Source organism: Sminthopsis crassicaudata, chromosome 1, assembly GCF_048593235.1.
Source record: "Sminthopsis crassicaudata isolate SCR6 chromosome 1, ASM4859323v1, whole genome shotgun sequence".
NCBI classification, from domain to species: domain Eukaryota; kingdom Metazoa; phylum Chordata; class Mammalia; order Dasyuromorphia; family Dasyuridae; genus Sminthopsis; species Sminthopsis crassicaudata.
The window spans coordinates 667,769,015-667,781,413 of record NC_133617.1 but is presented as its reverse complement, the minus strand read 5'-3'; the positions used below and the strand labels follow the sequence as shown (position 1 = coordinate 667,781,413).

The window sequence follows — 12,399 nt, the reverse complement described above, 5'->3', positions numbered from 1 at the left end:
ACAAAGTTGTACACTTTTCTAGGTGAAGATACCAATAGTAAGGAAGAAGAAATTTTCCATAAATGTCTATATAGTGAAAAGAATGAAACTATCATTATTGAAGGCTAGGGAAGAGCATTGTAATGGGAAGTTGTTGACTGACTCCTTTTCTGGTTCCTTATTAAAAATATTTCCTTCTGTTAATATTTTATTTCTCATTACCCATCCCCTTATACTATATTTCAGTACTTAGATGAATCTGTTTTCTCATGTGATGGCTTTTTATGTTAAAGCAAGAAGTCAGGATTATTGAAAGTTCTATGTAGTTTCTCAACTATAGTCTAACCCTGTTTCTTTTTCCTCTTTGATTCTGATGTAGCTTATGCATTATCCACCTGCAGGGTCTTGTCCTAATTGTGGATTCATAGACTAGCTCAATGGATTAATCATTTAGTTGTATTTCATACTCTGGATAATAGGTATTCTTTATTCACTTGATATTTTTCTTTGTGGATGGTTAGGCTAAAGTCTTGCGTGTTTATATCACCCAGGAGGCTCTATAACATTCCAGGCTTAAAAGTAAGTAGCACAGTGTTATCCAGAAACAAGAGGATCCCAAATCTTTATCGTGTTGTCTTTTTTTGGTATTGATAATCAAAAGTTACCTCTTGGATTTATCAGAGAATATTTTGTGATCTTTTCATTGCATTTTATTGCAAGAGAACTTTGATAGCTTCATCTAGTTCTATTAGATCATATTTTTTTTTGTAGTTAAAAAATATATATTTTGTACCTTTTAGTCAGTTCTGTGATTGTAGTAAAGATGCCACTTCTATCTTTGTTTTATTTGGCACCATTTCTGCTTATTAAATTTGCACATCAGAGAATGAGAAACTAGAGACCAGGTGTGGTAGTTCTGTTGTCACAAAATATTAGGGTTGGAAGAGACTAAAGAGGCCATTTGTCTAGCCTGAACCTAAACAGTATGTAAAGGGAAGTCCATTTTTAATATCTCAGATAATGTTATTCGGACTTACAGTGATGGGAAATCCATTACTTTCAGAGTAGTAGTATCACATTTCAAACTGTACTACAAAGCATTTGAGCTACTTTATGTTATGTTTATGTTAGTTGCTATATTCATATCTCAAACTATTTCTGAATTATAGTTCAAGAAGTTATTCTAGAAGTCGGAGCAGAGGATGGTACAGTAGAGATCGATCACGAAGTCGTAGTAGTTCTTATCACAGTTATAAAAGCCACAGGTAAGTGTGTCTCATAAAGAACACTGTGTTTCTGTAACATGGATATTTTTTAAATGGTATTAGATATTGCATATAGTAGGCTCTTGTGAATGCTTGCTGATTTCAATCTATACTGTCATTCTACAATCACTGCTGTTATCTCTTCCCAATATCTATAAAAAGATTTAAGCATATTGGAAGTTGTTGAGAGGAGCAAGCAGTGATTGGTGAACACTAGACAAAGGATGATTAAACTGAAATACAAGGTGAAAGGCTATAAAGAAATTACTTTATCTAGATTCTGATGTTCTTGTATTGGAGAAGGAAAGTACAAACTCTTCACCTAGGGAGCAAAGAAAGGGAACCAAGGATACAGACCCTGGGTGTCTTCATGTTCTTCCCATTTTTTTTTTTAATCTAATTGCATATACTTCTTGATCACTAGTAGAAAATAAGAAGGTATAGGTGGGTGCATGGTTTTTGGTATCAGTTTTGTTAGGGTGGAGAACTTGGGAAAACTGTTAAGGAAAAGAACTTGATATTCTCATCACAGAGTCTCAAGCCCAGAACCTTCCAGTTCCCATACCCATTTCTAGCTGTTCCCTAGGTCCTTTCTCATTGCTTCTGCAGACCCATTGCAAAAATGACAGCTCCCTTCTCACATGGTCTGCAGATCCCTTCTATCCACTTTTATTAGTTCCCCACCCCAATGCCAGATATAGCAAACTTAGTAGCAAACTTAGTGTCGTAGCATTTTATGTAGTACCTGTGTTTTGAAAATATCCAAACAGAAGAGTTGGTAAGCAATAATAGGTCTTTGATGTACAATGCTGCTGTATTTTCAAGACTAAAATAGAAATTGCATAGCTATATATTTTAGAAGTTTGTCGTTGAGTTTACTTTATTACTGATTGATAAATATTTGGATTTCTGTAATTATATATATATATAGCCCATTTTAATTGATCTACCAAATTTTTCCCTGTAAATATTCAATAGTAGGACATACAGCAGAAGCCGATCTAGGAGCAGCTCTTATGATCATCACAGTCGATCCAGGTTTGAATTGCATTTTTATGTAATAACGAGATAATTGACATTATTACAGAATTTCAAAGATTTACGTTCTCTCCCCCATTAATTATTTTGTATATATGCTGTATACATGTTACCCCCCTTGTGGGCAGGGACTGTTCATTTTTGTCATTATATCTCCAGCACATACTACAGAACTTAACAATTAGTAGGTGTTTGTTAAATATTCATGGAATTGAACTTATAGAATACTTTAATCATAGCAACCTCATGAGTTAATATTATCCCTTATTATCCCTAATCAGTTTTGATAAAAATGGAGGCTCAGAAAGAGAGATTTATCCAGGATTATGCAGTTGGTAAAATGGAGTGTAGGCTGGAGCTGTATATACTATACCACACTCCTCCATTGATGCTGATATTGTTGTTTATGTCACAATTCATTCATTTAAAATATTCCTCTTCAAAATTAAAATAAATTGAATAGAGTTGTTTTTTAAAAATTAAAGGCTTTCGGAAAATTTATGCATCAATGCATTATAGATGAATGAAAGACAAAGCAGATATTCAACACATTATCTTTAGGCATTGGCTGAGTTCCTGAAATTTGAGGAATACTGATAAAAAGAGAGACACTCTTTGACCTCTAGGAGTTTTATGTTCTTTGGGGTAGACTATAAGTACTGTGTAGGAGAGAGGTGGCTAGGGAAAGGAGATATCAAAAAGTAACAGCTGATTTAAAATTGTGATGACAGGTTTTTATGGAACATAATTGCCTAATAAGCTCTCTTAACCTCAATCAATATTTCACTTATAATAATTTTGTAGTGCCTTTTTATTATGAAAAGTGGCTAATATTTTTATATTTAATATGACAAACCTGGTGTTCCCATTAATGAGAATTTTTTTTTTGCTACACAGTTTATTTCTGTGTTTTCTCCATATAGTATATCAAGATAAAACCCTATGCATGTATAATTTATGAATTTCTTAAAGCAGTGTATGTATGTATGTATGTATTACCTCTGAAAAGCTTTAAATGTTTGTTTTTAATTTTTAAAGTAGGTCCTACACTTATGACAGCTACTATAGCAGAAGTCGCAGTCGAAGTAGGAGCAAAAGGAGTGACAGTTACAGAAGATCTCGGAGTTATAATAGGCGGTCCAGGTCAGTGTCAATAATTTGGACTCTTGGAAGTCCTTATAGGTAACTCTTTGCATAGTTATGTTAAGAAATTACATCCTTATTGTGTCAAGAAGGAGGAATAACTACCGAGTGCAGAAATAGTATGTTTTAAATCTTGAATTTAAAAATGTCTAGATCACAGTTAACTTTTGCTTTTATTCATGTTAATTTTTAAAGTAAATTTTTAAATATTCATGCTTTTTTTGGCCAAACATTCATTTTGGAAGTAATTGAGAGTAAAGCAACAAAACCATGTCCCACTTTCTGCACCAGGGCCATTTCTTAGAAATACTTAAGGCTGACAAAATCAAATGCTTTTAGAAAACTGGAAGAGAAAACTGGAACCTAAAAGGAAATGCTGTGATTATTTACTTTGATCAAGCGATCAGCTGCTTGAACCAATTATTCAGTCAAAAAACCTTGCTAATACATCAAAGGAGCATCACAGTGACATGGTAATGATTCTTTTTAGAGTACCTATTTTAAACTAGTACTTGGTAGATATAGTAGTAAATTCTGTCTTGGCCAATAGCTGCCCTAGGTTTTCACACTTTGAAGTCACTGATCCCAGGTTAACTCTTGGTTCACCTGTTTCTCTTCATTTAATCATTTTTCTTTTTTCAATCATTTTAAAAATTAAAAGTGAAAGCTTTTATATATATATATACATATGATTGTGAATTACTTTATTAAATCAGAATTCTGCTGTATTTTTATATACTTGCAAAGAATTTCTTGGTATATGACCTTTCTTTCCTTATGCTTTAAGTCCAGTGCTACTCTCTTAAAGTAAGAAATGATGGAGAGTCCCATAGTTGGCCTACTCTGCTCTCATTACTGGGCTACTCTCCTGCCTCCTTCATCTTCTTTTCTGATAATCTTAGTTTTATGTCTGTCTTGTAAATAAGTGTGTTGAGAATTGTGCTCTCAGACTGATTTTTTTTTTAATTAAAATTTTTTATTATCAAAACATATGTATGGATAATTTTTCAACATTAATCCTTGCAATACCTTGTGTTCCAGCTTTCCCTCCCTTTCCCCCCACTCCCTTCCCTAGAAGGCAAGTAATCCAATATATGTTAGGCATAGTAGAATTATATGCTAAATCCAATATATATAAAAACATTTATACAATTATCTTGCTATACAAGAAAAATCCGATCAAACAGGAAAAAAATGAGAAAGGACATAAAATATAAGTAAACAACAAGAACAAAGAGTGAAAATGCTCTTTGTGAACCACACTCCGTTCCCACAGTCCTTTCTCTGAATGTAGATGTCTCTCTTCATCACAAGATCATTGTTTCAGACTACTTTTAAATGGAAGCTATGAGAGTAGGATGTTGTAGTTTTAAAATTAAGGGGTTGTTTATATTTATTTATTTGTTTGTTTATTTATTTATTTTTTGTCCAGGAGTTGTAGATCTTATGGCTCTGACAGCGAAAGTGACCGAAGCTATTCTAATCACCGGAGCCCCAGTGAAAGCAGCCGATACAGCTGAGAAGTTCCTTTGGTGGTGCTGATTATATTTTTATTTGAAAAGTATCCAATATGTGAAAAAATGTAATGGCAGTCAGTCTGCTGTTCTATTCTTCAGGATCAAATGGAAATCAAGGGAAACCAGACTCCACTTAATCAGTCTTGAGTTCTTTCAGTGGTGAACAAAAGATTGAAAAGTATGTAAATCTGTCACTAAGAGATTGTTTTTGCCACATTTCACAGTAACCAACTATGAAAATTGGCTTTATTTTCCGAGATCAGGTTTTCCCCTTCACTAGATTTTATCTTTTTGTAAATTTTGTGATTATTTAAAGTCTGTCCCAAAATACTCATATTTTGGACTTTTTGGTCTTTTGTTCAGTCAGTTTTAGTTTCTCAGCTGCCAAGAGTAGAACTGTGAAGGAGAATTGTCAGAGGCTGCGATTTCTCTTTATTAAACTGATTGAAGTTTCAAAACTAGTTTATACACCGATTCAGTGGTGTCTTGTACATACGTACTTTCAGAAATAAAACCACACAAATTTGATGCCAGTAGTAGCCAGGGAATACAAAGTAATGCCTCCAAGGTTCTTAATTCATTCCTCTATTCTTTGCTGTCTCAAAGGTATGCAAAAAGTGATGATCTTAAAACATCATATGATCATAATTATACTGTGAGCCAGGGGGTGAGTTTAAGAATAGCAACTAGCCTTAACTGTAAATATCATATTTGGATGCACCATCCCTGAGAAATTAACGTTTTATCTACTTTTTGGAAAAAGACTATTGTTAGAAGTTTAACCTGTTAAGAAAAAAGTTGCATTTCAGTCCATGTTCTGGTGCTTGGGTGCCCCTTGGTGCCTCCTTAATATGTTGGCCTTATATACTGTACATTACAATTGCAGCACAGGGGGAAAATATGAACTGTCTTTGCAACATAATGGCATCCTAAATAGTTCTTTCTGGGATGTGGTACCTTCAATTCTCTTCCAAGTTTTGCTATATTCTGTATGTCCCCTGACAGTGCCATTGTGCATGGCAGTCTGATTCCTTAGACCTACTGAATAGAATTGGTGTACCTGCTGAAAGCATTCACAGAAGCAGGTTTCTCCTGTCAGTGCTTTAAAAAAAGAAACACACCACTAAAGTGATCCAGCCAGTCTGGAAATACATCTCTGTATAAAGCTTCTGTATTAAGGAATGAATTTCTATGACTTTAAAAAATAACATCCTTGCATTTGTGAGTGGCATTGAAAAATAATGTTGCAACAGTGTGTGGTTTTTTTTTTAAGGCCTTCATAACTTTCAGAACACAAAAAAATTGACCATTTGGTTTTTTTTGTTTGTTTGTTTGTTTTTGTAAATGGTAAAATTGGTGTAATTGATTTGGTCTTTGATTGGATTTTTTCTAGTTGTACTTAATTGCCAATTCATATTGAAATGTAAAAGATGGACAAAACAGGGTGTCCATGGCATGCATGGCAGTTTAAAGGATTAGAAAAGAGAGGTTATCTTGTCTTGAAAACTACCATGTTATGGAAAATTGGTTTTTTTTAAATTGTTTGACTACCAAACTAGTAATAAAATTTTATTAGGAAAAATACTTAATTCAGACTACCAGGCCCCTCCAGACATTTCATGTTAAGTGCACAATAATGCTTATGTCATACCAAAAGTCTTCAGAAAGTTTACTGGGATAAAGACAAACTAAGTACAACTCAGAAAGTAACACAATCAGAACCTCAGATAGAAACTGCCAGATCTAATTAGGTGAAAGTAAAAGTTACCCTTGGGTTGGGACTTCCATGTATCTCTCAGCCCAGAGTGGATTTTTATACTGAACCGAAGCACTGCTTGTTTTCCTCCCTCACAAGGGACATCCCTTAGCTGCAGCATTCAGCTCACATGTTTACTGAAGTAAATTACAGAAATAGCTTTTCTTCTTAAAGAACTTGTTCTGTATTTTGGAATTATTTTTGAATAAAATTCAATTATGTTGTGTATTATTATTAGAAAGTGCATCATCAGGCTGTTTTTGTTATGTCACCTTTACTAGAAAGGGAATATTTGAGAGCTGGTAGCATTCAGAAATGTAGAAGATACTTTTGTACATATGGAAAAGAACTGATTTATATACATTTCAAAGTAAATTTCCCTATTCCTTGAAGGAGACCTTGTAGAAATTAAAAATATACTTAACCCCAGTCTCTTAGTATGTGTCTCATCTTTTCCTCTTCCTTTCCAAGGCTCCAAATTATTCTCTCCTGAAACGGAAAAGAGCACATTCTGTCATGGTCAGGAATTGTTCATATCTTTACAGTTGATGATTCTAGTTTTCATAATTGAGAACTAGAATAAATGGATGGAATTAAAAGAATTTCAGGTACAAAATTTAATCTATGAAGAGTATGGCCTACAAACTGCTTAATGGTACTCTTCACTCCTTGTTACTCAAGGTTGTTTCCCCAAATTCTGTGACAAGACTGGAGTCGGTTGAGTTCTTTTAGACTTGTTTTCAGATGTCCAAATTTCATTGGGAATACTAGATTTGTCCAGATACATGGCATTAGTTGTCATCTAGGAATTCATTCATTCATTCAACTATCTATTAAGCACCTCCAAAATACCAGGAACAGGTCATACAGGATAATAGGGGTGGTTTTGTGTGTGTGTGTACGTGCGCGCACACGCACGCACACACATATATTCATGTACACAGGAATTGGAACACATGCTTGGCACTAAGCTAAGTGCTTCAGGATACAGATACAAGCAAGATGGCAGACCTTGCCTTTAAGTAACTTACCTCCTGATAGGGGAAAATAATACATATAGGGGAAGGGGCACCAGGACTAGGAGGGTGAGAGGAAATGTGGTTGGAATAGGGGGTATTGATTGACATGTCCTGTCCAAGCATGGGAGTATTGATAACTGCTAAGAGCTAGAGTGGGAAAAGGGTCTGTGTGGGGGAGGGATACACATACCCTCCATATGGTATGGAAGGATCTTGGAAATAGTATGCTGGGTCTGGATAATAAAAAGTGAGCTTTCAGAGCCCAGACTCAGGGAAGAGATTAGAGGTGCAGGCTAGAGCAAAGGATCATTGATGACTTTGGAAAGATTAGTTTCCAGTGAATGAAGGTTCAAGCTGGATTGCTGAGAAAGCAGAAGCAAAGGAAGTGTAAACAGCTTTTGTGAGGGAGGGAGGACAGTAGCAGGAGGCATCAGTGGGGTCAAAATGGATTTACTGAAAAAAGATGTAAGGAGAAAGTATATTGCTAGAATCCATTCTTGTCATCTTCCCTTTGATCAGTAGGTAGGCATGTTTTCTGTCCTGTACTTCAAGTGGTTCTCTGATGATTTTTTTAAAATTTACTTTCAAAACATGCATGAATAATTTTCAACATTCACCCTTGCAAAACTTTGTGTTCCAAATTTCTTCCTCTTGCCTAGACAGCAAATAATCTAATATATATTATACGTGGAATTCTTGTAAATGTATTTCCATATTTATCATGCTGCACAAGAAAAATCAGATCAAAAAGGAAAAAAAAAAAAAAAAAACCAAAATGCAAGCAAACAAAAAAAAAAAAAAATAAAGGTGAAAATGCTGTGTTGTGATCCACACTCAGTCCCCAGTCTGTCTCTGGGTGCAGATGGCTCTCTCCATCTCGACCATTGAAACCAGTCTGAATCATTGCAATGATGTATTTGCTTGAAAACCTCTTTGTACCTCCTGTACTCACTCCTCACTACGGACAGGTTGTGAAGAGGTGGCATGAAGTAAGTTTTCACAAGAGATTGGTTTTCAGGGCAAGCATCAACTTTGTTTTCTCAGTCCTGAAGATTTGAATTGTACTCAGCTAAATATATACAAGATACTGACTTTTCTTAAAGGTTTCCAAGAAAACTGACGATTTGCTCAGTTTTCCAAACAATTTGAATACAGTCTGAAAATACTCATGGTTAGGGTCACAGACCAGAACTGGAAAGAACCAATTCCTCCTCTTATAGACCAGAAAACACCCTGAGGATTCTGACTTACCCAAAGTTAACTTATGCCTTAAGTCATAGCAGAGCTGAGAATCAATGACATAGGCACTATGAACCAATTGGGGAAATTCTCTGATGGTGCAGGATTGCTGTTTTATAAGTGCATTCCCGTGATTTCCTTAATAGATCATGTGACATTTTTTTACAGAATTTCCAAGAGGTATTTCCACAGATGTGATGGAGTGGAACGGATAATGTTTAAAACGGGTGAATGTGCTAAGGCTTGAATCAGTTAATCATATTAATGAATGATAGCAGAAGGTGGAAAGAATATTTCTACCAAGAGAAAGCATTAATGCTAAATGGAGAAATAAAATATGGTTTGAAGAAAGGGATTCTTCCGTGATCTTGGTTATTGACTCAAACTGAAGGAACATCTGGACTTGGCTATCAAGAGCTAGACTAGGGCAGGGAGCCATACAGGGCTACCTCCAAAGGTATAGACTCTAAAAGAGCATTGCACTAAGGATCAGGACACCTGACCACTTAGTTTGGCTCTCCCACCGTGACCTCTCTACTCAGTTTCCAACTAGAGAGCCTAGGATCCAGGATCTTCTATAAAAAGAACAAGTTGGGTTAGATAATTTCTGAACTCTGCTAATAATCCATAACATTTGTAAAACTCTTCAAATTTTGCAAAACACTTTTATACACGATCTCATTTGAGCTTCACAACAACCTCTAAGGAGGTACTAGAGCTTTATTTTGACAGATGTAGAAATAGATTAAGCAACTTATCAAAGGTCCCCTCCACATCAAGGTATGAATCCAGGCCTCCCTGGCTCCAATTCCAGCATTTTCTGTCACCACACATAAGTAATGTCTCCATACATAAGTAATACAATAAACATTAAGTCCCTTCTATATGCCCTCAGAATATCCCTGGAGAGAGGATGATTGTTAGGGACAAGACACCGGATAGAAGGGTATTTTTCCCTTCAGCATATAAAGGTGAATGGATATATCTGAGCATTGCTGTAAAGGCATGAAAGTGTTCCAAGTAAGCCTACCACTTGGGTTGCTGCAAAGGGTGTGAAAGGGAGTAGAATAAAAGACAACTGTAAAAGTAGGTTGGAGCCAAGTTGTAGAAAACTAGAAATGCTAGGCTGAGCCACTCATGTTGTGCCCAAATGTCAGTGGTCTCCATAGTGGCAGGTCCTAGGATGATCCCCCAAGAGGTTCATGACTAATAGGAGGATGAGAAGATAGGTCACATCCCATTCTTTCCCATAGTGGAGCTTCTCTCCAAAATGGCGTCCCCCTACTTTTGCTCATTCTGTGCCTGTGAGCTTTCAACTGCCCCCTTTCTGCCCTGGTACCCTCGAGTTATAACCTAGCCTCCTGAGGCTATATGGGTGTCATTTGGACTCTCTCCCTGCGGACTACCTGCATGCTATTCTTCAGACTCCTACAGATGCCCCTTACCTTTGCACCTCTTGGCTGGCTTTGTGTTCAATAAAGGTAGAAGCTAAGAGCCCAATATTCAGCTTTTTTGGTTTTGGTGGGACAGATCCATACGATGAGCAAACATGGATGAACTGCTTTAAGGATTTCATCACTTCCCCCAAAGCCCCTTTCTGAATATTCTCATTGTTAAGGGCACCAACCTCCCTTGGGTCCCCAAGCTCACAATCTTGGCTCATCCTTGATTCCTCACTGACCTACTCCCCATATGTAATCACTTAGACCAGACCAGATTGTGTCATTTCTATCGCCACATCATCTCACCTATCTCTGCTTCCCTAGTTTAGGCAGCTGTCACTGCTCATTTGGATTATTATAGCACTCCTAATTAGTCTCCTTGGGTGAAGGAGCCCATGTTCCAGCTAGCTGCTGAAGGGACTTACCTAAAGTGTAGGTCTGCCCAAGTCTCCTACACAATAAGTCTCTGGAGGCATTGTTAATAATCCTTAAGATTAAATATTTTCTCATTTTTCTGGTTTAGACATAAGACTCCTAATTATTGTCAAAGCAATATGTGAATCTAATTTTGAAATACTGAGGAGTGCAGATTCTAAGATTTTTTAATGATAGCAATGTACAAATAGAAAATTTTAGAGACCACTGCAATAGACACTCATCCAGGCCTATTTTCTCTATAAAATGAGAGACTAGATAATCTCCAAGCTTTCTTCCAGCTTTAAATCCCATGAAACCTTATTAAATTTCCTCTAACAAAATGGTTAAGAAGAAAAAGATAATATAAAAACAACAATAATATACTTACACAATGTTGTGCCCATCATGCTCCCAAAAGAAAATAGGGTTGGGAAAAATACAATTTTTGTGAAGGAACAAAGGTCATGGGAATCTCAAAGCTAATTTTAAAAGGGGATGAGAGGAGGGAAGGAAGATGGTTTATCAAAGTACTATAACACAATCATTAAAACTTTGATACTGGTTTAAAAAACATCCTAATTTTAAAAATCATCATATATATTGTTATATATACACTGTGTATATATATATATATATGTATATATGTATATATATACATATATATATTTGTATTTTATATTTTATGTTATACATAAAATACTGACGTAACACTAACAGCATTTATACAGGTACTGAGGACTATTTGCCAAAAACTGCTAGGGAAACAACTGCAAGCTGAAAATTGGACTTAAGTCATGCATTTATTATGGACCTATTTTATGTCAGGCATTGGGCCAAGTGCAAGGGATATAAAGGGCAAAAATTAATCCCTGCTCTCAGGAAGCTCATAGTCTAATGGAGGAGACAAGCTATGTATAAATAAAAGACAAGAGACTCCAAAACAAAGATTAAGGACTGGGTAAGGCTGTAGAAGATGGGATTTTAGTTGAAACTTAAAGGAAGCCAGAAAATGAAAATTAGGAAAGAGGAGAATGAGAGAGAGAGAAGGAGGGAAGGAGGGAGGGAATGAGGAAGGAAGGGAGGAAGGGAGAGAGGGAGAGGAGAGAGGCCGGGGGAGAGATTCAAACATGACAGCCAGTGAAAAAGGAAAGGAAGATGAGTGTTAAGACTAGTGTTACTGGATCAGAGGCTGGAGTAGGTGGGGGACGGAATAACGAGTAAGGACTAGAAAGGTGGGGAGGAAGGAGGTTATGAAGGGCTTTAGAAGTCAAAAACAGGAAGCAATAGGGAGCCATTTAAGTTGATTGATTGAATTAGGAAATTAATATGGACTTGTACTTCTGGGAGTGTGACTTGAGGCAAGGGAGACCAGCAGACTATTACAATGAATGGTACAGGTGTAAGGTGATAAGATACAGTCAACAGGACTTGCTAACTTATTGGATTGAGAGAGAAAGAAGTTAAGGTTGACATTGGTTAGGTGACAAGGAGAATGGTGGTACCTTTGACATTGTTAGGGAAGTTAGGAAGAAGGAATGGGTTGGAGGATGGAGTTTGAGACATGTTGGGCTAGGATATCTATGG

At 36.2% G+C, this 12,399-nt stretch overlaps 1 protein-coding gene across 7 annotated transcripts in view; it reads left to right on the top strand.

Annotated features, from left to right (window-relative positions):
* Window positions 1-7,127, top strand: part of NKTR (natural killer cell triggering receptor) — a 58,608-nt gene extending 51,481 nt beyond the window's left edge. For 4 of the 7 annotated variants that reach the window (XM_074283183.1, XM_074283187.1, XM_074283188.1 and 1 more), the window contains 4 exons: window positions 1,149-1,244; window positions 2,223-2,282; window positions 3,321-3,425; window positions 4,858-5,092. In XM_074283183.1, coding sequence (XP_074139284.1) covers window positions 1,149-1,244; window positions 2,223-2,282; window positions 3,321-3,425; window positions 4,858-4,945 — 349 coding nt within the window. In that variant the 3' untranslated portion in view covers window positions 4,946-5,092. Of the gene's footprint in view, window positions 1-1,148; window positions 1,245-2,222; window positions 2,283-3,320; window positions 3,426-4,857 lie in introns of all 7 variants that reach the window. The other 3 variants (XM_074283186.1, XM_074283185.1, XM_074283184.1) reach the window with 3 other exon arrangements.
* Window positions 7,128-12,399: the final 5,272 nt, after the last annotated feature.